This window comes from Panthera tigris, chromosome A2, assembly GCF_018350195.1.
Source record: "Panthera tigris isolate Pti1 chromosome A2, P.tigris_Pti1_mat1.1, whole genome shotgun sequence".
NCBI classification, from domain to species: domain Eukaryota; kingdom Metazoa; phylum Chordata; class Mammalia; order Carnivora; family Felidae; genus Panthera; species Panthera tigris.
The window spans coordinates 69962918-69989111 of record NC_056661.1 but is presented as its reverse complement, the minus strand read 5'-3'; the positions used below and the strand labels follow the sequence as shown (position 1 = coordinate 69989111).

Here is a 26194-nt window from a genome sequence, read left to right as displayed (position 1 = left end):
CTCCAGTGGTACCAAGGGGTTGGGCGCTTTTTCCTGCTGGAGTGGGGAGAAGTGTAGGCTCTCCAGGTGGCCTCCACTGACACCACGGGGCAGGGGTGGGGGGTGGCATACCATCAGGCAGGGATGAGAGTCCCAGCTCTCTCTTAGGCCTTCTCTGCCACCACCCCAACAGGGAACTGGGTTGGGGAGACCTCATTGTAGCCAAGCAAGGGAGGAAGTCTAGACTCCACTTGGCCTTTGCTGACAGGGTGGGACTGAGGTTTTTCCATGTGTTTGGCTAGAATGCACAATTACTGTATAAAAGTTCTTTGCCTCTCTAGGTTGCCGCTTTCGGGTCCTTTGGCTTGAGAGAGCAGGCTGTTCTTGGCTTTTGTTGTCTGTTCTCATTGGTGTTTCTGGGTTGCTCATTCCATTTACACCCCAGTCTGAGACATGAAAGCAAAACAAACCAAAGAAACAAAAACACAAGGAACTCACTACTGTGTTCTTACTGAGGTACTTTGCCAATCTGCATTCTCCTTCTCTTCATCTTTCAGAAGTGTCTCATGTTTATTTTATCTATGTCCAGGGCTTTTAGCTGTATTTAGTGGGAAGAATTCCAGGGAAAAACATATCTACTCCATCTTGTCCCTCCTACTCTGTTATGAATAATGAATTTGCTGAAAGTGTCCTAGACTGGCTTTATGTAGACTTAATTTGTAAAAGGGAAGCAGTATTTAAGTATTGTTTAACACAGATGAACCATTATAACACTCCCACTGGCTTCAGGCACACCACTAAGGACACATTCTGTAATCAGCTCCCACACCCTGCAACCATAGGATGCTGTAGCAATAGGAGTAAGGGAATCATCAAACTGCTGGGAAGTTTGAATGACAGATATCTTGGAATGACATATCTTAAGGCAAAAGTAAAATCAAAGTTTTAAAAATCTCTAAATTTGTAAAATCGTACAAAAAGATCTTTGGCTAAAATTTACAATGATCGTTAGAATACTATAATCATCTTTTTCTCTCAGCTACATCTTCAGTAGTGGTCTTTACCCGGGCAAATATAGATACTGAATTCTCAATGCCAGGACTAGAACTAGGAATTAGTCTTGTCTTCTAATCTACTAACTCTTGCACTCATCAAGAGCAACATTTTTTATAAAGCCACAATTCCCGATATCTGTGGAAAGGTGACGCTGTTCAAGTACCATCAGTCAAGCAGACATTTCATAATGCTTGTGATTAATTTGTGCTGATCTTGATAGCACCGTGCTCTTGTGGCCAACATTTACATTTGCAAAATGGGAGAATTTGAGAGATGGTTTACTGGTATAATCAGTACAATGGCAAAGAAAGATGCTACCTGGGCTATAAAAAGTAAATCAATGGGGACCCCACAAACTGGGATATAAATTAGTACAAAGTACATTAAATGTATTATAGAAACATTTTTTTTTCCCCAGTTGGATAGCAATGGACAAATCTGGTATTTTCCTTCGTTGTGCTTCTTAAAAATAGTGAGAACTCATGAATATCTTTCAGGGAACACCTTTAAGATTTTAGTGTCATGTGGGGAATAGTTTAGATGACAGGTAATGTCATTTTTGTGGCAAATGATACAATGGAAGAGAAATTAAATGATTTAACTTTTTAAAAATGCTTTTTTTTGCTGGTTTAAAACAAACACAAGATTCTAACAACCATCCTACAAGACTTTCCCACCAGCCCTAGGTGAGGTCCTAGATAACTAGGGCTTCTCCAAATGGATCTGCGTGCAAGGTCCCTGGACTTGCCCGGAACATGTTTCCTATACAGAACCCTTGATGTGTCCTCAAAGCTTTCAGCTTTTGCTCTGTTTTCTCCACAAACCGTGAATTCTTTGTGTTTCTAGATAAAGAAACCCAACACAAACTAGGATCATCTTTAATATTAAAATTTTAGCAAATGACTCTCAAATTCACTATACTTTGCTTCCAAGTTCCTTTTCTGGGGACTGAGAGGAGTTTTAACAGTTTTAATTTTGGTATGAACTTGGCTGTCTTGCTTATCCCATGTGTTTAATAGAAGCAGAAAACACAGTCTTCCCCTTTGAGATGTTTGTGGCCTTTAAGTTCCCTTTTCAAAGAGTGGTGTAATTTTCTTAGATGTTTTCTTTTTAAAGTATCCTTGATTATGTTAGATCTTTCTTATCCCCATTTAAATCATGCCACTGAAACTGGGACCTAAAATACTGTCATATGTAAGATATCTGCCACCCAACTTGATAAGGGATTCTTAGGTAAACAAGTATAGAGCTTTATGACAGTAGTTTGAATATATTGCATATTAAAAAATGGTTAATATTAAAAGATTCCTTCTTTGAGCTATTAAGAGTAAATCTTGCTGATCTAATGTGTCAAATATTTTATATAAACACGATGTTAAAGCAAATTCCTGCCATAATTCCCTCCCTTAGATGAAATCACTTGCTTTATGAGAAAAGTGGGGAGGGAGGGGCTGGGTGGATATTGGAGAGAAGGGATGTGTTTTGCCTGAGATGTTATGATACTTGTCTAATTTATCACTCACTTTGAAAACCCATGGTTTATGGTAAGAATTCATGAAAGAACAGAGTGGCACTAATACTTAGGAAAGGAGACTGCCTCTGAACAAACACTGAAATACTACTGAACATAAAAACTGACAATTTCAAAAATTCTCATAAGTAGAGAAAATGATAAAATAAACCCCATACACTCATCAAGCAATAACATTCAACAATCACAATTTTGTAATCTAGATTCATTGATGTGTGGAGTGTTTTTAAAGTAAATCTCAAGCACCAAAGTTTATGTGAAAAAAATCAATACATGGTTCTCTCTGGGATCAGAGTAGGAGCAGGAAATCGACTATAGTGGGGCCTGAGGGTATTTTCCCTGAGGATGGAAATGATCACAATCTTCATAGAGTATGGATTACGTGAGTGCAAGCATTTGTAAATATACATGGAATTGTACACTTTAATATTCGTGCATCTGTTTACTGTTTATAAAATTTGCCTTTACAAGTGTAAAAAAACCATGTGAAACCCTCCAGTTATTAGGGGTTTTTTTGTTTTTTAGAGTTAGCAATTCTGGAACTCCTTTCTGTATATTCTAGATTTGAGCAAATTAGTAAATATACCTAGGATGAGAGCCAAGTTCTTTCTCTTGGAGATGGAAGTTACATTTGTGGAAAGGAGGAAGTCTCAATTGTGTATGTAAGTGAATGAGTGTATACTCATGTATGCTCACACTAGCCCACTGAATGGAATTTAAGATTTCTTGGGGTTTCTTTTTGCCATTTGGATATATCCTACCAAAGATGCTGAGTCAGAACTGTTAAACTCACTAGAAATATTTCTTCACTACAGATTCTCTTGTTTCAATATTGTGTGTGTGTGTGTGTGTGTGTATATATATACACACACACACACACACACACACATTTAAAGATTGTGATTTAATTTTATTTTTAAATTATGTGAAAACAAAACACCATGGTTTCAAAGTCAAAAGTACAAAAGAAGATACATTCAGGTAAGTAAAGTTTCTATCCCTGTTTCCTACCTATATCCCCTGGCCCTTTGTTTGCTTTCTCTAAGGTAGTAATTATCCCAGTGTTTCTTTTTGAAAATAGGAGCTAATATATACATACATACATATACACACACACATGCATATACAATATGCATTATACACACACTCTTCAATCGTGTGAAAGTATCAAAGGTTTCAAAGTTTATTTAATCAGTTTTCTATTAATGGATATTTTGGTTATATTTGGGTTGTCTCCAGTTTTTGCTATTACAAATAGTATTGCATTAATAATACTATTTAAATGGCATTTAGTATTTTTGCCATCATATCTTTGGCAGAGTCTCAGACATGGGATTGGTGGGTCGAAGGGTAAAGGCATGTAACATTTTTCTAGGTCTTGTCAAGTTCCCCTCTATACAACTCTATAGGAGTTGTATCACTGTGTGCCCACCAGCAATTTAAGAAAGGCTGATTCCTCCCAGCCTTTCAAGAAAGTAGGTTCTCAAATTTAGGTGTTATTGCCAATGCTTGAAGAAAAATGGTATCTTCTTTTAATTTGAATTCTTTCTAAGAATGAAGTTGAGCCTTTTTTTTTTCCCCCTGAATGTTTAAAATTCACTTGCATTTCTTTTCTGTGAATTCATTAACATCTTTTGGCCACTTTTCTACTGGGTTACTGTTTTTCTCCACTTTTGCTCTTTAAAAATCAGGGATATTAACTTTCGTGATTTACGTTGTAAATTATTTCCAAGTTTGTCACTTACTTTTTGCTTTGTTTTTGTTATTTCCAGACATGCAGAAATTTGTTTTTATATAGTCAAGTTTATCAGTCTCCCTGATCACTTACAGATGATGACTCATGGTTGGAAAAGTTTCTCCACTTCCAGGTTCTAAGAGTTTACCAATATTTTTGCTAGTATTTAGATAGTTTCATTTTTACATTTAGATCTTTGACCTAACTGGAAATTGTATGCTGAGCAATGAATCTAATTTTATCTTTTTGCATATAGCTGTTTTTTCCAACATCATTTTTCAGAGGCCTTCCACTCCCTCCCCTGACTTAGATGCTGCCTTTATCATAACCAGTTTTCTGTATACACTTGGGTACTTCCGTGTTCTCTATCCTGCAACACAGCATCATCTCTTCATGTGTCAGTACTTCATTATTTCATTTACAAATATGTTTTAACATCTAGTCCTCCCTCCTTGCTCTTGCTTTGCAGGGATTTCCTGGCTACCTTTGTTTATTCTTCCAAATGGGTTTATAACTCATTAGCTTGTCTAACTTTAAAAAGCCACTAGTGATATTTTTATTGGCATCACATTAAATTTAACTCTGGGAGAACTGGCATCTTTCTGATGGAGAACCTTGCTATCCACAAATGTGGTATGCCCTTTCATTTGTCCATTTCTACTTTTTTATCTTGCAGTAGTGTTTCAGCACTTCTCATATAAGTTTTGCGGATTTCTTGCTAAGTTTTTACTATTTTGGGTTTGTTTGTTTGCTACTGTAAATAGGGTCTGCTCTCCATTATCTTTTTTCTTTTTTTTAATTTGAGAGAAAGAGCACAAGAGGGGGACAGGAGCAGAGAGAAGGATCATCTTAATTTTTTTTAATGTTTATTTATTTTTGGGAGACAGAGCATGAGTGGGATAGGGGCAGAGAGAGGGAGACACAGACTCCGAAGCAGGTTCCAGATTCCAAGCAGTCAGCACAGAGCCTGACATGGGGCTCAAACCCACAAACCGTGAGATCATGACCTGAGCCGAAGTCAGATGCTCAATAGACTGAGCCACCCACATTCAGGATGTGGGGCTCAATCCTACGATCCTGGGATCATGACCTGAGCTGAAATAAAGAGTTGGATGCTCAACCAACTGACTGAGCCACCCAGGCACAAGATTGTTTCTAAACATTATTGTCCTCTACTAAATACTCTAGTTTTCCACAGATTCTTTTGGGTTTTGCAGATATATAATGATATCATCTACATAAACAGCAACTGCTTTACTCTTCCTAATTTTGAGGTCTCTTGTTTTTGTTTTGGTTTTTTTGCCTAACTATATTGGATACAGCATAATGTTAAATAATAGTGGATATAGTGTATCCTTATCTTGTTTCTGACTTGAATGGAAAAAAACCTCTAGTAGTTTTCCAGTTGGGTAAGATGATCGCTTTGGGAATACATGTACGTGCACACACTCTCCTCTTATGAGAGGAACTATCAATTCTCATTTGTTTTTAATGTGAACACTTAATGAGTTTTTGTGAAATGACTTTCTGTATCTATAAAAGTATCACATGGGGCTCAGTTGCTTAAGTGTCCAACTTTGGTCTCAGCTCAGGTCTTAACCCTCAGGATCGTGAGTTCAAGCCCCATGTTGGGCTCCACACTGGGCATGAGGCCTAGTTAAAAAAAAAAAATGAAATAAAGATAATTTTCCTCCTTAGCTCTGTTAATATGATTAGCTCTATCAATAGATTTCCTTATATTGAACCACCTTGCATTCCTGAAATAAATCTTAGTCACTGTTAACAGAATTGGCTAGGTTAAGCTGATGTAAAAATGGCCCCTAATTTTAGGGGCTTTTAAGGGTTTATTTCTCACCCATGCTACATGTCCCATTGTGGATCAGCTGTAAGCTCTGTTACATATCATCTTCATTCCAGAACTCAAGTCCCTAGAGTAGCTACCATCTAGAACATTACTGACTTTTGGGAAGAGAGAAAAGAGGGCATGAAGAACCAAGGGTTGGCACTTAAAACTTTTACTCAGAAGTCTTGCTTATCACTTCCACTCACAAATCAATTGGCCAAAACAAGCCACCTGGTCACACCTGAGTTCAACAAGACAGGGATATATAATCTTCCCATAGAGGAGGGCACTGCAAAGATATAGGCACCACCATATTTTGTGAAAAATAATATACCACTTACTATATGTCCCTGGATTCAGTTTGCTAGTGTTTAGAATTCTGCAACCACATTCATGGGAGGAATTGGTTTCTCTCTTTATAAAACTGACGTGGAAGTACAAAATTACTTTCTTATTAAGGCTGCAAGGTGATTGACACATGGTAGCTGCACTTAAAAGCTAAGTGTTACAGGTCTTTTTTGTGGCGACTCGGAGGCAGTAGGCTGCTTCAGGATGAAGCTGAACATCTCTTTCCCAGCTGCTAACTGCTAGAAACTCATTGAAGTGGATGACGAATGGCCTTTTTTGAGAAGCGAATGGCCACAGAAGTTGCTGCTGATGAACTAGGTGAAGAATGGAAGGGTGATGTGGTCTGAATCAGTGGTGGCAACGACAAACAAGGCTTCCCCATGCACCAGGTGTCCTGACCCATGGCTGTGTCCGCCTGCTGCTGAGCAAGGGGCATTCCTGCTACCGACCAAGGAGGACTGGAGAAAGCCCATATCTGTTCGGGTTGCATTGCGGATCAACCTCAGTGTTCTCCATGTGGCCATCGTGAGAAAAGGGAGAAGGATATTCCTAGACTCACGGACACTACAGTGCCTCATTGCCCAGGGCCCCAAAAGAGCTAGCAGAAACCTCAGACTTTACAGTCGCTTGAAGGAAGATGATGTCTGCCAGTCTTTGTGAGAAAGCCCCTAAACAAAGAAGGGAAGAAACCTAGAACCAAAGCTCTCAAGATTCAGCGTCTTGTTCCTCCACCAGTCGTCCAGCACGAACGTTGGCATACTGCTTGGAAGCAGCACACTGAGAAACATAAGCAAGAGGCTGCAGGATATGCCAGACTGGTGGCCAACAGAATGAAGGAGGCCAAGGAAAACACCAGGAACAGACTGCCAAGAGGCGGAGGCTGTCTTCTCGGAAAGCTTCTATCTCTGAGTCTGAGTCCTGTCAAAAATGAGATTGTTCTAAGAACAAATATCAAATATCAAAATAATAATAAAAAAGCTAAGTATTATGTGGTGGAGGAAAAAATTTCTGCCTCGAAGGCTTATTATTTAATGATAAAAGGCATTTAATATACCACATGTGATATGTGATACATACCTATGTCTGAGAGGCATGTTTTTAATATTTTCATCTCCCACTTTTCTACCCTGGATTGTAAAATGCCACAGTTTTTCTCTACATGTTCCTGAATGTACTTTCACCTGAGCAACTCCGACGCTGGCCAAAAAACAAGCCTGGATGATGTACAGGTTACTAAGGAGGCAAGAATCCTGTAGGTGGGGCCTAGAGGTTTTCCCATCATCCTCCCGCCTCCTCCCTGACCGCCTCAGCCATCAGGCCTCCTGTGTATACGGCAGCTTTTGCCAAGCATCTCAACGAGCGGTAAAAGCATTGCCTCACTTGTAAGATAGGTGCTTGGTAAGTATTTCTTCATATTTTTCATACAAACTGAAAACCAAACAGTCAAGTGGCCTAAGGCTGCCTGACTTCAGGAAACCCTTGAGCTGCTGCCTATTGAGCATTACCTCGACCTTCCCACTGTGCCAGCAGACAGAGGCCACTTTGTCAAGTTCTGGCTGTTTTGTATACATGTATTTTATTTCAGCTTCTTCATCTTTACTGTTAAAAACTTTACCAAAACCGGGAGTAATAAAACGTCTCATCAGGTATTATTAAATCAGTGAAGGGGGGATGGTTGAAGGGAAGAGAGGTAGGAGGAAGCCAATCCTAGAAAAATGGAATCAATGACAGTAAAATGTGTGATATATCAAAAAGTCCTATCAGCCTGTCAGGACATATTCATCATAGTCTCTTAACCATCCATTAACTGTGCAATCATATGCTTACTCCCAAATCTATGATGGCCACAAGCCACATGCAAAATGCTAACACTGGCACATGTGGTGGCCAACTCACCTTTCCAGGGCTTTCTTTTACTGTGGCTTCAGCTAACCTATCCCCTGGCCAAAATGGGTATCTTCGTTCTGGGGCATAGCTCATATTTCTCCTGCTGAGGCCTTTTTGTGTGTGTGTTTTCTTTCCATTTGCAGGCCACTCTCTTATCGTGTCTGAAATCTTAGATTTCAAAAAAAAAAAAAAAGAGAAAGAAATCTTAGATTTCAAGGCCCATCAGATGACTGCTCCCTCCAGACTGCCCCCTGGATTCCTCCTAATCAGTATCTCAGTCTTCTCCATCGTTTTAGCACCAGTGCTTGAAACTCTTCTGGCACAGTGTTCCTAACACTCTAACTCCCTGGGCCCTCCCCACCCACTCAGCATGCCAGCTGGTAGGCAATTTGCAGGGGAAGACATGCCACATCCTGTAAAGGATGTAGCAGTCATACTACCATTTGTTGGCTGTGATTTCTGATTTGTTGACTGTGCTCTCTCTTCCAAAGTCTTTATGGAATTCTTACAATTCTAGTGAAGCCCTTTTCCAGTCCCTGAGCTGGGTGTGCAGGGGGCACTTGCTCAAACTCTGCTTGTGGGCAACAGTTGCCTTTTCTTCTGATGACAATGTGCATTATCCAAGATGTCTTCAAGGTAGTGGGAGTCCAATGGCTGAGTCACAGTGATTACTGGATACATAGGAAGTGGTGGGCTGCAAATACACATCACTGCTATGCTCAAAGCAATGAAAGACAATGTCTGTCTGCAATGGCCAAGTCCCAGCCTGTTCACAATTGCCCAAGGTGGATGGAAGTAAACTTAACTGGAAGAAGTACTCAAGATGGTGATTTCCAAATAGAAATCAAGGATTTTTTCCTGACACAATACTATTTCCTGTCACTTGGGTTAGAAAAGCCTCTTAATTCAAATTCTACACAAACAAAAACTGTCACTTGCTTTTACTTCAGAACAGATGGCCCATCCAGGCCCTGGCTTTCTATGATTTGGCAACAGCAAGAAGAAACAAGCAAACACTGAAAGGAAGTAAAAGAGAACAATCAAACATGAAACAATATGTAAACTAACACATATACAATAAACAGTGTGTAGCTGTTCACGAATAAAGCAGCACAGGGGTGCCTGGGTGGCTCAGTTAAGTGTCCGACTTTGGCTCCGGGCACGATCTCACAGTTTGTGGGTTCAAGCCCCGTGTTGGGCTCTTGTGCTGACAGCTCAGAGACTGGAGCCTGCTTACGATTCTGTGACTCCTTCTCTTTGTGCCCCCCCCTCCTCACCCTCTGTCTCTGTCTCTTACTCAGAAATAAACATTAAAAAAATAAAAGCACAGAAGTACATGCACAGTAGTCTACCATTTGCAGTAAAACTTTGGATTGCATGTAAAAGTTCTGTGTTTCACAAGACTAGCAAACATTTCTAATTATAACTTGATAAACAAGCTATGTCTTGCAATATGAGCAGTATGTGATGGTGAATGTCACATGATCAAAACTGAGCCAATGGCTCTTGAAATTCGCTTTGATATATGAGTGTTTTAGATTACAAGCATGTTTCCGGAACAAATTATGCTTGCAAACCAAAGATTTACTGTACTTTAAAAGATTGTTCAGATTGTACTATCTGCAAAAGTGCTTTCAGGGAGACTATTTCACTCTATACTCTATTCAAAGAATATTTGTTTTTAAAGAAACAAGCTCCAGAACAGAAATAACTTCCAATGATCAAAGGCCTCATGCTCTATATTGAATTTAAGCTTAATATTTCTGGAAAGTCTTCCCTCCAATGAATATTAAGAATGTAGGAAAAGAGGGAACCTGGGTGGCTCAGTTGGTTGAGAGTCCTACTTTGGCTCAGGTTGTGATCTTGCAGTTCGTGAGTTCGAGCCTCATGTCAGGCTCTGTGCTGACAGCTCAGAGCCTGGAACCTGCTTCAGATTCCGTGTCTCCCTCTCTCTCTGCCCCTCCCCCGCTCGTGCTCTGTCTCTCTCTCTCTCTCTCTCTCTAAAATAAACATTAAAAAAAATTGTTTTAAGTTTTTCTTGGACCTCTTTATAATACGGTTTTAGCATACCTCTTAATGGTTTATATGTTCTTTATATATTTAGAGTACGATTTTTGTCTCTCAAAAATAATTAAACATTAAAAAATATTTTTTTAATTTAGGAAAAGATCTAATGAACATCCTTTATTGTAGGCAATTATAACTGCATTAAGCCTAATAACAATAAGGGGGTGATACTGGCCTTTTCAAAGCAAATGTATCAGATTTCTGGTTTTCATCAGCTCTGGTGCTCAGAGGGGAGGAAGATGGTCGGCTTCATAATGTTCACTTATAAAAAAGGTACCACCTAAAGGTGTGCTCCTCTAATATGTGGCTGTTTGCAGAGCAGAAGGATAAGGACCTACTAGCTTTGAACTACCATTCCCAAGTTAGTTTTGCATGTGCTATGTACACCTACATATTTTTTAAGCTTCTAAAATGTTTGGACTAAAGCAGTTATTTTGCAAACCTTCATCAGGCAGACAGCTGACAACTAAAACAGAAACAAGAAGATAAAACGAAAGCAGTGAAGCAAAAAGCATTTCAAAGGGATTGACAATGTTCGCAAGCTACTTAACATGAATTCAGGGTCGGGCATTCTCATGTTAACAGTTACAGACCTCTTCAGAGCTGCTAGTAAGACTTGCCTTCTCATTGATGGAACTGAAAACTATGGGGGTCCGGAGAGCGGGGCAGGGAGGGGGCAGGAAAGAAAGAGGAGAACTAGCAAAAATCAGCAAACATCTTATTAACACTGATTCCTTTTACTCTGTGCTTTGCTTTTAGTGAATTTGCAGATAAATTCTTATAAACTTATAGTAAAATGTCCATTTTTGATTAAATTAAAAACCCACAATAACCGTGGTCAAATTAGCATTATACCAAAATTACCACATGCCAGCACGTACAGTCACCCCTGGTGCTGGACACCTGGCTCAAGGCCCTGGAGGGACCCGGTGAGGAGGGGAGGCCACGCTTGGAGAAAGCAGAGTCGTTTTGATCACCTGTCCTCCTTCATCACCAGTGTCCCAGCTGAGCTTAAACACGGGAATCTGCTGACCACCCTTGAGCTTTAAGAAGACCTTCTGAAGGTGCCACCTGAGAGAAAACAAAAGAATAGCCTCTAGTCACAAACACCAAAGCAAAACGCATGGTCAAAAGAAAAAAAAACAGTTGTTTTTGAATAATGTCTTAAAAATTTTACACACTATTTTGTTAGAGCTATAAGATAACGTTTTAGTATTTTCTTAAGGACTCTCATAGTTTAACCAACATCACTGTCAAGGCAAGTTTAACAAAGAATGAATGACCGGTGAATGGAGGGGGCACCAGGAAAGAGAAGGAGCTTATTCCCCATTTCCTAATTCACATCAACCTTCAATTCTTGGCTGGAACTCTGCCAGCTCCTGCATTAATCCCAGGCTCGGGGTCAATGAGCCCAGGCGGAGCCGGCTGGGGGCTGCCTGAGGGCTGCCTGCTCCTTTTGTCCTGGGGAATTAAAACACAACTTGGCTAAACAGCAAGAATCTCTGGAGAGGCTTCCAGAAGAGGGAGTGAGTGAATGTAGCTATTGGCAATCAGACAAGAAAAGCCAATTAATGGGGTGGAGATCTTCTATAAAGAATGTGATGAATACTTCTGGAACAGGAACCCATGCCTTTGTTCATCTGTGAAGACTGAGGCAAGTGTTAGAAGTTGTAACACAGCATCAATATCATAGATCTAGATCAGTAGAGCTGTCAAGTTCTTCACAGTCAGCAGCATAAGGAGAGGACAATTCAAGAGGCTGCACTGCATAAAACATCTGGACTGAGCTAAGAGCCAAAGCACTGGCTTGGTGTCCAGGCCATGAAACTTTTCAAGGTTTGAAAAATGAATTCTTACTATTGCAATCATTTCACTACAATGAAAATGAGAATCAGGATTGTTTCCATTGGAGGGTTCTCTTCCTGTTCCCCCATTCCCACCCACCTTCCCATAATACCTCTGAAAGGGGGCATCTCTGGATGAGCTGACATAGATATGGCCCTCTAACTTGGTTCCAGAGACTGGAATCTTCAACTGGGGGTATAAAATGCCAGATACAATTGGATACATTGTTGTCCTCCCAAGAGATGAAAAGTGATGTTTTCTAGAGCTAACCCTATGAAGTCCAATGATCATTCACAGAATTGGTTGTTTTCTAGCTGGAGAACTGACCTGATTTTCCATCTGGCTCCCTCCAAATGTCCTGCCCCTCTTTGGATGGTTTGGTGAGGTCAGTGGCAGTCCTCCTATTTGGCAGAGACCTTATGTGCAAACTCAGGGCTCTGAGTACTTACAACCATATTCAAAAAACCACTGTTAAGAAAGAACATAACTACAGATACATGCAACAATATGGACATCAAAAACAGGCCAAGTGAAAGAGCCTTACCCAGAAGCATATAATTTAATTTTCTAGAACAGGCTAAGCTATGTTGGAAAAATGTATCAGAGAAGTGGTTGTCTCTAGCAGGGCTGAGGGATGTGAGAGGACCAACTGGGAAGAGCATAAGCAACTCTCAGGTGATGTGAACAGGCTACATCTAGATGGGGGCTTGTTACATTGGTGAATGCATTTATTAAAATTCATCAAATAGGACAGATTTGTACCTTTCCCAGAATGCAAATTTTACCTCAAAAAAAGAAAGAACAATAAATATATATTACACTCTGGTTAATGATATGTTGCTTATGTGTTTAAATGAAGTGTATGGATGTTTGAACATGATGTGTTCATGGACACAGATATGGCTAGATGAACAGATATGAGATAAAGCAAATCAAGGAAAACATTACAGTCGACCCTCGAACAACACATCAAAAATCTGCACGTAACTTTTGACTCCCCCCAAATTTAATTATTAATAGCACACTGATGACTGGAAGCCTTACTACTAATATAAGCAGTCGACTAACACATATTTGTATGTTCTATGTATTCTGTGCTGTATTCTTACAATAAAGTAAGCTAGAGGAAAGAAAATGTTAAGAAAATCGTAAGGAGAAAACACATTTACAGTCCTGTACTGTATCAACAAAAATCTGTGTATGAAGTGGGCCCACACAGTCCAAACCTGTGTTGTTCAGGGAACAATTGTAATCGGAGAATCCAGGTAGCGGCTACCTGGGTACCAGAGTGTCAATTCTTTTATCTTCTCTGTACGTTCAAAACTTTTCATAATGAAAGAGAGGATCCAGCCCATGGGGAAGCACAGAGGAGCCACGCCGCATGGTGTGAAAGACTCGATGACATACACATAAGGCCACCTGGCACACAGTGGGGCACTCTGTACCTGTCCACCCCTTCCCTTTGTCTTCTGGGCTCCCTCTCTCACTTAGTGGCACCGCCACCTTCCCACTCACCCATATCGGACATTAAAGCATCACCTCTGACGCAGTCCTCTCCTGATCTAAGCAGGCCATAGCTCCAGTTCACACTCTCACGGCTGCACAGCTGCATAGCCACACTGCTTTCCTAAAGGCAGTCCTCGGGGTCCAGTATCTGGGTATTTCCAATCGGCATGAATTGATCTTTTAAAGCCAGATCAAATATTTTTATCAAAATACTCAAGTATGAGTGGCTTTTGTCAGAAAAAAAGTCCCAATGAAACTATTCCCATTAAAAAATTAATAAAAACAACACTGACAAAAAAAAAAAAATAGATCAGAGCATCTCACTCTTACCCATAGCTTCCACTGGCCCCAGAATCGAGTGTGCCTATCTCACACAATGATGTCACGGCCCTGTGGTCCCAGCCCGTCCTACCCACCACACCTGCCTGGGAAGCCTGCACCTCTGTGGAGGTCACACTGGCAGGGGGCACAGCCACGTGCCTTCTTGGGCACACTGCTCCATAGCTGTCATTCCTTCTCTTCACAACAATGTCCCAGGTGGCTAACTGCTCCCTCCCAGGCTGCTACTACAGCATTCGCTTCACCCTGTCTTACTTGGGAGTTTTAAACCATAACCCCCTGGAAAGCCTTCTGTATCTCTGTATTGCCCACACAGCTTCGAATCATTCCTCTAACTTGGTGTGGGCTCAAAACATATTTGTTCAACAGAAGAATAAACGCATCTCATATTCAGGTGACTTTACTGGCTGAAATATAAAAGCGGATATAGCTGAGAAAATGGACTGGCATTTCGTGGCAGCAATGGAATAAATGAGCATTAAAACTACAGTTTAAAGAGTTGCTCACACTTGAATGAGCACTGACTGGTCGTAGATGTATTTCAAGTTCCAGGCAGAAGCTGTGGCACACTGCTGCTGCTCACTTCCCTACAACAGTCAGTTCCAGATGGTGCCCTGAGCCCGAACACTGCCTTCCCTGCCACAGTTATCCCCCAGAAAGGAAGACGAGTATGTGAGAATAAATTCACCCATAATGCTTTCACAGAAGGTGCTCAGTAGTACCTAGTGGAGATTTTACTTCGTGCATGTTCCCATCCCGAATCCTCCAAGACCATCCCCCCAGCGATGGCAGCCCTCTCCCAGACTTCAGTCTGCATGGGGAGCACGTTACCTGGGCATAGGCAATGTCCACGAAGCTGTACTTGTCGGTGAGGTGGAGCTAATGGACAAAAGCGGAGGGCCCAGAGCCGCCAGGGCCTCGGGGTAGCTGTGCAGCTGCTCCAATGCCAGCTGGTAATAGGAAGCCCTGGAAAAAGCTTCTAAAGGGGGAAAGACAGTTGTTACATTTATTTTTCTTTTTTAAACTCAGGTAGACTCTCTATAGAAAGTTGGAGGATACAATTCATGTACAGCATGGAAACAGAAACAAATGTGAAATTTCTGGATGGAAAATAATTCGGGAACATTTACCCTAAACTGTCCCTTTTAGAGACTACAAAAGCAAAGTACAGAAAGTCAGTGTGAGGATGTTCCTGGAAGGGGGCGGCCCTCTTGCCAGCGCACCGGGACAAACTGAAGGTCAACCAATCACCTAGCGCCAGCACAACCCAACGGAAAGCCCTGAGCGGCTCTCCAGAACGAACTGAAGGTCAACCAATCACCAAGCGACAGCACAACCTGGCTCGAGAGAAAGACCCACCCGAGCCTAAACCTGGAACTGCTGCAGCTTGAAAACCCTACCCCACCATACCAGGGCACGACTTCCTTGACTCCTCTCTCTCTCTCCCTGAGTCACGGAACCTTGCCCGAGACCTTAGTTCCCAAATAAAGCCTTTGACTGCTAAAATTTTTTAGCCTCTGACTCCTATCTTTACCCTGCCTTATGCCTGACCCTAACATTTGGTGCCGAAACCCAGGAGGAGGTGGTAGCTCGCCTCCCTCGGAGGTACTCCCCCCTCCTCACCAAGCCAGATGCCAACCACCCTACTCTCAAGAGCCTACAGGAGCCGGTAAGTAGGACAGACCCCTCCTTCCCCCCTTCCAACTACGGCTGACACCCACGAGAGACGTCTTGCAAGTCAGTCTCCTCTCCTCCGCACGCCGAAAGGCCCACACGCTGAAAGACCCCTTATCGCAACTCGAGGGATGCCTCGCCTTGCCACGCCAATGGGGAGTAACAAGTCTAAACCACCTCGATCTCTTACCCCCCTCCAATGTCTGTTAAAAAACTTTCGGCTCCTGGGCTTACAAGGCGAACTTCGTCGTAACTGACTCGTCCGCCTTTGCACTGTAGTCTGGCCTCAATACAAATGAGATAATGATTCTCAATGGCCACCTGAGAGGTCTTTACAATACCAAATCTTAACTGATGACAATTTCTGCCATCGGCTGGGAAAATGGGGAGAAATACCATACGTTATGGCCTTTTGGGACCTCAGGTCTCGCCCCCACCTATCTTCCTCCTGCCCCTCTGCATGTGTGCTCCTTGTCCGCCCACAACCCGCCCCCCCCATGACCCCACCTCACCAACTTCCCGATCTCTGACCCGTTAGAGGATCTAGCCACGCCACCCACCGGGCCTCGCCCCCCTCCGTACTCCCAACCCCCAGCCATCCCGCCCTCGCCTCCCATATCATCCCGAACTCGTGCTCAGACCCCTCCCAGCAAACAGACCCCAGCAGCCATCTTACCTCTCTGTGAGGTGGCAGGGACTGAAGGCTTGGTTCTCGTCCCCTTCTCCAAGACTTGTCCGCCATCGAAAAGCGACTAGGGTCATTCTCAGCAGACCCCACCCAATACATTAAGGAATTCCAATCCCTCACCCAAGCCTACAGTCTCACATGACATTCATGTGATCCTCACCTCTACCCTCACCCCTGAGGAGAGGGAGTGCATCCAGGCCGCAGCCAGAGAGCATGCAGACCAAACCCACATGATCGACCCCACTATGCCCATAGGAGCCGATGCTGTCCCGGCAGCCTATACCAATTGGAACGACCAACATGCAGGCAATGGTCACCGGCGCCGGGACCAGATGATCCAATGCCTACTAGCAGGCATGAGGGCAACCTCAAACAAATCAGTAAATTTTAACAAACTTCAAGAAATAATACAAGACCCCCATGAAAACCCCGCAGCCTTTCTTAGCCGGCTCAGAGAGGCACTTACCCAATATACCAGAGTAGACCCTACCACCCCTGCTGGGGCCACGGTACTGGCCACCTATTTTATTTCCCAATCAGCCCCTGATATTCGAAAAAAACTAAAAAAGGCCGAAGATGGTCCTCAAACCCCTATGGCCGACCTGGTAAAGATGGCTTTTAAAGTTTTTAATGGCCAAGAGGAAGCTCAAGAACAATAGCGACAGGCCTGTCTCCAACAAAAGGTACAATTACAAACCCAAGCCTTGGTAGTTGCCCTGAGACCAGCCGTAGTAAAGGCCTCTGGACCACGGCCCCCTCCGGAGCCTTGTTTTAAATGTGGCCAAGAAGGCCATTGGTCTCGTCAGTGTCCCCATCCCAAAAAGCCTACCAGTCCATGTCCATTGTGCCAGCAAATGGGTCACTGGATATCCGATTGTCCTAACCCAAGGGACGACAGACTCGCAACACCTCCACGTGGCGAGGCTTCACCCAGATGGGACTCTGCCTTCCAACTGCTGGAGATGGAGGATGACTACTGACGAGGCCCAGACTCAGTAACTCCGGTGACCCACGCTGAGCCCAGGGTAAAACTCCAGGTAGCGGGTAAGTCCATCTCCTTTCTGTTGGACACGGAGGCTACCTATTCCGTCCTGCCGAGCTATTCCGGCCCCACTACACCATCCTCCGTTTCGGTCATGGGCATAAATGGCACCCCCTCCGTTCCCCCATGCACACCGGTACTCACCTGCTGCCTGGATGGCCTCCACTTCTCCCACTCCTTCCTAGTCATCCCCTCCTGCCCCGTCCCCCTGTTGGGCTGAGACATCCTCAGTAAATTAGGAGCCTCTATACATTTACCAGCTATTTGCTCCTCTCCCTCCCCCACTCATCTCCTACTGGCTGTTATCACGACAACACAGACCACAGCCTCAACCCACGCCCAGACCTCCCAATAGACCCAATCGTATGGGAGACATCCACCCCAACAGTCGCCACCCATCACCAACCTGTCCTCATTAGACTCAAAAATCCATCACAATTCCCATCTAGACCCCAATACTCAATCTCCCACACTCTAGACTAGGCCTGAAGCCCATCATCGATCGCCTACTCAAGGAGGGCCTCCTAATCCCATGTCATTCCCCCTGCAACACTCCAATCTTGCCTGTAAAAAAGCCAAATGGCTCATATAGACTAGTTCAAGACCTCCGAATAATCAATGAAGCTATAATTCCCATCCATCCAGTAGTGCCCAACCCATATACCCTCCTCTCCCAAATCCCCCCATCCACGACCCATTTTACAGTGCTTGATCTCAAAGATGCCTTTTGCACCATTCCCTTACATCCTGAGTCCCAATTCCTCTTTGCCTTCACATGGCAAGATCCAGTCACTTCTCTGGCCTGCCAACTCACATGGACGGTACTTCCCCAAGGATTTCGTGATAGTCCCCATCTCTTTGGGCAGGCCTTGGCCAGGGATCTCCTCAAAGCCCCACTCTCCAGTCACTGTACTCTACTATAGTACATAGATGACCTTCTATTATGTGGAACCTCTTTCGACCACACCAAACAAGATACAGTCCAAATCCTAAATTTCCTGGCTAACCTGGGGTATCGAGTCTCCCCACACAAAGCCCAAATCTGTACTAATACAGACATATTCCTGGGAGTCTCACTCACACCTACTACCAAGGCCCTAACCCAAGATCATCTTCAAGCCCTCCAGATCCTGTCCCCACCTACCAATGCAGACGAAATACTCTCCTTCCTGGGTCTAGTAGGCTTCTTCCGACACTGGATCCCTAACTTTGCTATACAAGCAGCCCCCCTATACAAAGCAGCCAAAGAAACCCCCCAAGGCCCACTCTCCAGCCCAGGATCGGTCGCAAGGGCCTTCCAACAGCTGGTCACATCTCTAGTCACTCAACCGGTCCTTTCCCTCCCTAATGTTTCAAAGCCTTTCCTCTTATACACAGATGAGAGGGCTGGAATTGCAACAGGGCTCCTAACCCAACCGTGTGGCCCTATGTTACAAGCTGTCGCCTACCTTTCTAAACAACTGGACCCTACGATAAGGGGGTGGCAACTCTGCCTCAGAGCACTTGCAGCAGCAGCCACTCTAACCCAAGAGGCATTCAAACTCACCCTGCACTGCCCCCTAACAGTACTTTCACCGCACCATCTATCTGATCTCCTTACACATAAGGCCCTGGCACACCTCTCCCCATCACGCATACAATTGTTCCATCTGCTCTTTATTGAAAATCCTGAAATATCTCTCCAACTCTCCCCCAGACTCAATCCGGCCACGCTACTTCCACAAATCAACCCCAAAGACACTTCACAGCCACCCTGCCACTCCTGCCCTGAACTTATAGATATTCTCTCCAAACCTCCATCTAACTTAAAGGACCTTCCCCTCACTTCCCCTGATCTCACCCTATTTGTAGACGGCAGCTCACTAGTTGACTGCAAGGGCCACCAACAAGCAGCGTACGCTGTAGTTACATTAAACCAAACTCTAGAGACCCAGACTTTATCCACAGGAACCACATCCCAGAAGGCTGAACTCACAGCCCTCATTAGGGCTCTCCAATTGTCCAGAAACAAAAGGGTCACAATATACACAGACTCAAAATGTGCTTTCCTTATTACACATACACACTCCCACTTATGGGAAGAAAGAGGATTCCTCACAACTAAGGGTACCCCCATCATCAATGGGCCACTCATGGCGAAACTCCTTGAGGCCCTCAAACTCCCACAGGAAGTGGCCATTGTCCACTGCAAGGGCCATCAACCCCTAACCACAGAGATAGCTACAGGAAATCACAAGGCTGACAACACTGCTAGACAAACAGCTCTCTCTCTCGACCCAGTTCCTATGGGCATCCTCACCGAAGATACCACTCCCGATTATACCCCAGATGAACAAAAACAATACATGGCCCATCCCAATGCCCACGCCAACGCAGGCTGGACCATGCTGGGCCCCTGACTGGCCCCCCAAATAGCCTAGTCCCTTCCCTACTAACAAAAATCCACAAAACCCTACACATTGGGCCAGAGGCCACCTTCCACTTCCTTGAGCCCTTTATGTACCACCCCCACCTACAACAACTGATCACCAAAACACACCAACAATGCACCACATGCGCCGCAGTCAGTTCCCAAGGGAGAATGAGGCACCCAGGCCCCACTCATCAGATGCGGGGCCATCTCCCGGGAGAAGACTGGCAAATAGATTTCACTCACATGCCAAAACACAAAAAATTACGGTATCTCCTTACTATAACTGACACCTTTACAGGGTGGGTAGAAGCCTTCCCCACCTCATCTGAAGGGGCCTCCACAGTGGCTGAGATCCTACTCAAGGACATCATTCCCCGCTTTGGTCTACCAAGAAGGATACGGTCTGACAACGGGCCCTCTTTCATCTCAGCAGTCACCCAACAGGTCTCCAAAGCTTTGGGTATTACTTGGAAACCACATACCACACCACCCCCAGTCCTCGGGTAAGGTTGAAAGGGCCAATGGCCTCATAAAAGACCATCTCACTAAACTCCCCATAGAGACTCGGCTTTCTTGGCCTCAACTCCTACCTATAGCACTCACCTGACTCCGAACTGCTCCCCGAGGACCCACAGGCCTCAGCCCATTTGAACTCCTATACGGGCGACCCTTCCTATTACCCCAACCCCTACCAAAAGATCCTCCTCCTTTGGCTGCCTATCTCCCTTACCTCAGCCTGCTCTGACACCTGATTCGACAGTACGCTGACCTCACTCTACTAGTTCCCATTGATCTCTCCTCTCCCTCACTATCTGTAAACCCAAGAGACTCAGTTCTCCTTCGAGTAAGACAAAAACCAACCCTTGCCCCCCGGTGGGAGGGTCCCTACACAGTCATACTCACAACCCCCATGGCTGCTAAATTATTGGGCCACACCCCGTGGGTTTACACCTCCGACCTCAAACGGGCCCCCCCTTTACCCCCTATACCAGAAGAATTGTGGACCTCCCAACCAACCGGTCCCCTCACCCTCAAACTAACTCGACAGGCCCCTTCATGACGGACCCTTCCCCTCGGTTTCCCATCTTCACACTCACAATATTACACGAGCTACAACTCTCCCACTCATCCGACCCCATCACCCTCCCCTTATTTCTCTCCTGGGTCTCTGACTGTTGACTTCAGGGAACTCTCTCCGATTTCTCCCCCGTCGAAATCTCCTTCTTGAGCTTTTTACTAACCATATTTCTATATCATGATGATACTTCCCTTGTTACTCCTTGTTAACATCATCCCCCTTATACCCTCACAACCCTCCTATAGGTGGGTTTTTTACCTATCCGAAACTTTTAATGGACACACCTCTATCATACCCTCTACCACTTGCCCCATTGTTGGGTGCCAAAATCAAGTCACCTTTAAATTCCCCTCTTTCAACACCCTCCAAGCCTCTACGCGGATTACTCCTGCCATTTGCTTTTTATATGACCAAACCGACAAAATATGCTTCCAAACCTCCCCCACCCAATATGGAGGATGCCCCTATCACTATTGTAACATACACTGGCTCAACCTATACTGTTTCACAGGACCAAGGACAGGCCACTTCTGCTTAAAAAATGGCAACTTTACCCTTACTGTCCCTGATCCATGGGATACCCGCTGACAAACCGGAATAAAGGGCAAACTGTATCAGAATGACCATTTCTCTAACCCCATCTCCTTTTTAACCATCTATCAAACCTATGAGCCCTCAATGTCTCCTTTCCTCTCCAACCTTAAAGATCTTACCCAAGTAATCACGGACCAAAAAGACCAGCTCAACACACAACTACAGACACCCCCTGCACAACATCCCTTCTCATGGCTTACATTGATCAGACAAGGAGCGATCCTGCTTAACCACTCAGGTTTAACTAACCTGTCACACTGCTTTCTTTGTGCATCCCTTCAGCAGGATCCAGTAATAGCCGTCCCATTACCCACCCCCTTTCCCAACACCACTAACTCCATCAACCACCCCAGAAGTCAAATCTCCCTACAGATTCCCATCCTCACTGAGACCCCTCAAGGCAACACGTCTCACCCAATATGCTACTCCTCTCATGCCTCCCCAAATTGCCCCTCCCCCCTGCCTATGCCTAGCCACGACCCTCCCCCAGGGGGATTCTATTGGTGTAAGGGCACAGCTTATAAACAAATGCCCCAAAATGCTTTTATCTGTCTCCCAGTCACCATTATCCCCCAACTCACCCTATACGGACAGGAAGAACTCCATCAACTCCTCGAATTCCATCTCCAAAAACGAGTCGTTTTCCTCCCACTAATGGTCTATCGCTAGCCACGTCCCTATTGGCCGCCAGGGTTGGGACCGGCTCCCTCACATACTCCATTACCTCCTCCAGGGACCTGTCAGACAGGCTCCAGATCGCAATAGAAGCCTCATCAACCTCCCTATCGACTTACAAAGGCAGATCAACTCCCTAGCACAGGTCACTCTACGAAACCAACGAGCCCTAGATCTCCTGACAGCAGAAAAAGGGGGAACATGCCTGTTCCTGAGGGAAGAATGTTGCTACTACCTCAATGAGTCAGGCTTAGTTGAAACCAATATAGAACACCTAAAGGAAATCCAAAAAACTCTATCCGCCCCCCCAGGATCCTCAGACCCCCTAACCTCCTGGTGGCAATCACCCCACCTAACTTGGCTCCTCCCCATAGTCACCCCACTAGTTTCTATCTGTATAATACTTATGCTCTTACCTTGTTTTCTCCGTTTCGTATGGAAACGAATTCATGAAGTTTCCCAGGTCGCATTTCATCGGATGGTGGTCCAGCCCTATTCCTGCATTCCAACCTCAGACCCCACATACTATGGCATCACCCTTACACCCGCAGGAAGCAGCCAGATCAGATCCCTCGCCCATTATCACCAATAAGAGGTTGGAATGTTAGGATGTCCCTGGAAGGGGACGGCCCTCTTGCTGGCACACTCGAACAAACTGAAGCCCCGAGCAGCGCGCCGGAACAAACTGAAGGTCAACCAATCACCAAGCGCCAGCACAACCTGGCAGAAGAGAAAGACCCACCCGAGCCTAAACCCGGAACTGCTGCAGCTTAAAAACCCTACCCCACCATACCCGGCGCGACTTCCCTGACTCCTCTCTCTCTCTCCCTGAGTCACGGAACCTCGCCCGAGACCTTAGTTCCCAAATAAAGCCTTTGCTAAAATTTTTTAGCCTCTGACTCCTATCTTTACCCTGCCTTACGCCTGACCCTAAGAGTCAGTATCTGCGGGAACGTGGCAGATGACCTTGAGCAAGGTACTTGATTCTTTCCGTACCTCAATTCCTTCATCTCTCATTTCCCACCTTATTCGTTGCCTCGTTTCTTCATCTAAGGGGTTTGCCCAGATCCTTTCTGGCTTTCTTTTCAGTTCTAAAGTCCTGTGATTCCATGACTTGCTCAAAGTGACATGGCTCGTCCATGGTAGAGCTGGGGCCAAAATCTATGACTCTGGACTTCTAAACATTGCTCCTTTCACTAGGATGAAGGCCCCAACAAACCAGCATAAAATAGCCCCCAACATCAACAGCAACAAAACCTTTGGGCCAAGAAACAGAACGTGAAAATGCTGGTTTGTCAAGTTTATAGATTTAAGGCAACATTTCATGTAGGTAAAGCTGCTTATTAAGCTGCTCTCAGTCTCAGGTACATTTCTTGGGCCAAAGGCTACCAGAAACCCCAGGAAGTTCCTCCCTGAAGGTATAAGGTAGACGAGCTGCCTTCGGGAGAGAGCAAAGGTAGGCTTCCCAAGTAGGGGTTTCAGTTTGGCAACAAGAAAGAGCTTCCCTCCTGTAGGCCCCATCCCAGTATGGAAGGGGAGGATGGCCGGAGACAGGAGAGCCCAGGGAGGATGCTCACCCTGGGCTACTTCCCAGGACTGGGAAGTATGAGCATGGTGCCAGCCAAGACAGGAAAAGGAGGAGCACAGGTCAGGTCCAGATTTCCATGGCGAGACACCGTTCTCAGTATCTCCTATGTCTTACAATTTATTTAATTTTACAACAACCTCATGCACAGGCACTAGTGTTGCCCCTCATCACACAGATAATGGAGGTGAGAGATCCTCCCACAAGGCTACACAGCCAGCGCAGAGCTGGCTCTGGCATTCAACTCAGGCGGTTGGCTACAGATGCCAGCTGGGCTATCTCTCCTGGACGAGCCCAGCCTACTGAGGAGGAAAGACCTCGGTCTCCTGACCCATAAAATGTACCCATTCCTGTTGTGTCCTGCTCCCACCCCTTTGGCAGAGGGGAGAGGAGGCTGAGCTATTCCAGTCTGAATTACCCCTGGCTGTGCTCGCCTCAGGCCACCTCAAGACTCAGAGAGCCCTGGGCCAAGGCTGAAGGAAGGTGGGGGAGAAGGGATGCACAGGACACTGAGCACTCTCTGCCTGTCTGCTGGTGATACGTCCTGGCAGGAAGTGAAAATGGTGCAGAGTCAGGGTGAGAAGCCAGGCTGGGTGGGCATAAAGGATCTTCAAAGAAAGGCAGTCTAGAAAAAAAAAAAAAAAAGAAAAAAAACTGCTGCTGCTTTGCAACTAGTAGCACTGAAATGACCTTAAATGTCTTGGCTGCCCACAGTAACTGTGGCCTGTCTTTACAAATTCAAATTTGTGTGCAGTGGGGCTGGAAGCAGCATCTGTCAGGAGTTTGCATCCCGGGCTCTTCTTTTATTTTCTTCCCTCACCAGAGTCCCTTGCTCAAGGTCCCCTCCTCCACTAAATCTACAGCAGAGAATGGCAGGGCAAACAGGCTGACGACTCTTGAAAAACAGCCAGTTTTCCCCACCTGTGAACCATCTGGTACTGCCCTTCCCTCTCTTCTTTACATAATCTCAGAAATCTTAAGGGATCTCTTGTGTGTGCACTGGAGTGAAAGCCCATCTTGCTTTTTGCAAGGCTTGTGATGCAAACGAATCCTGGTCCTTTCATTTGCGCTTGGAGCTCCAGGAAAAACTGGGATTATAGGATAAGCAGGAAGCTGCAGCCAAAGGAATGGTACTGGCTACTAAAAATAGCCCTCTTCTCCTTTCTCTAATCTCCTGAAAGCATCTCAAGTATTTCCTTTGATGGAGGAGTAGGGCAGAGAGAGCTGGGAGGAAGCCACGCCTTGGCGGCTGGGTTCACTGGATACTTACTCCGTATAAGGTAATATATAAGGGTGCAGCTCCCACTGGCCACCATACTGGAAAGAAGGACCAGTTTCCCCAGAGGCAATGGCATCTTGCTTCCTGGAGACTTTACAAACAAAAGACATGAATTAGTCTTTAAATTCAAGTTTAGGACAAGGGACTTTGGCTGGATTGGGCCCCACAGGGAAAGGAAAGCTAAAGAGGAAGCCAGCAAGGAGGCGAGGCCACCTTCCCCATTTGCTTCCTTTCAGAAAACCAGGGCTGGTTCTGGAGCCAAAGCAAAAGTGCCCTCCCGAGGGTGGCCCACATCCAGGACCCAGGCCGTGGGGGCGACGGCTGAGCACAGAGCAAGCATTCAGCACTTGTCTTTTCGGACGGAACCCAGCCCGTGTGCCAAGTCCTACATGGCCAGGAAGCACAACCACTTTGTCTCCTGCCTGCTGGTAAACAGGAAGCTTATCCTTTTGTGGCAGTAGTTGGTCTTATGAGCCTACCAATAGGCCTGCGTGGTCACTGGCTGCTTTCTTTCATATTTTGAAAAATGTCCCACCCCCCTGGATGAGGAAACTGTGGTCATGACTCTCAGGATGAATGAACAGATGGAGAGGAGCCAGCTCAGCAAATTCAGCATACCATGGCCACCCTGGCCTTAACTCCTGTCTCCTGAAGGCCTGGGTGGGGCTTTGAGCAGCACTAGGGCCTCAATGGTACCAATTATGCTCCTTCCGGGTGGCCATTTAACCACTGCTCACAACTGGCCTAAGCCTTTCTGTGAAGCTGTGAGATACCCGGCCATAAAGCAGAGCAGGACACTGGCTTAGGACTGGATAAATCACATAAATGAGAGCAGACACTGAAAAGTGAGGAGTGCATGGCCCAGCCAAAGGGCAGCTTCGACCCAGCTCCAGCTGACAATGGTTATGCAGGCCAAGTCTGGATGGATCTTCCAATACTTCAAGAGACCCTTTATGTTAAACTGTTCCAATTGTAAGTGTTGACAACCAACTAAAATGAAAAACAAACAAAAAAACCCAAAACAACAACC

The 26194-nt window shown here is 45.1% G+C and overlaps 1 protein-coding gene across 1 annotated transcript; it reads right to left on the bottom strand.

The window, feature by feature from the left end:
- Window positions 1-11167: 11167 nt before the first annotated feature.
- Window positions 11168-25511, bottom strand: LOC122232974 (cytochrome c oxidase assembly factor 1 homolog). Its single transcript, XM_042963573.1, has 4 exons — window positions 25378-25511; window positions 25156-25255; window positions 14968-15115; window positions 11168-11517 (listed from the first exon to the last, which is right to left on the bottom strand). The coding sequence occupies exons 1-4, from the start codon at window positions 25456-25458 to the stop codon at window positions 11355-11357; spliced, it is 492 nt and encodes a 163-aa protein (XP_042819507.1). The 5' UTR covers window positions 25459-25511; the 3' UTR covers window positions 11168-11354.
- Window positions 25512-26194: the final 683 nt, after the last annotated feature.

Excerpts from the sequence above, each read along its gene's own strand:
- LOC122232974 (XM_042963573.1), bottom strand. The coding sequence starts at position 25,458 with ATGTGGGCCACCCTCGGGAGGGCACTTTTGCTTTGGCTCCAGAACCAG. Across the intron at positions 25,256-25,377 it reads AAAGGAAGCAAATGGGGAAG|TCTCCAGGAAGCAAGATGCC; the intron begins GTGGCCTCGCCT and ends TTGTTTGTAAAG. Across the intron at positions 11,518-14,967 it reads TGGACATTGCCTATGCCCAG|GTGGCACCTTCAGAAGGTCT; the intron begins GTAACGTGCTCC and ends GTTTTCTCTCAG.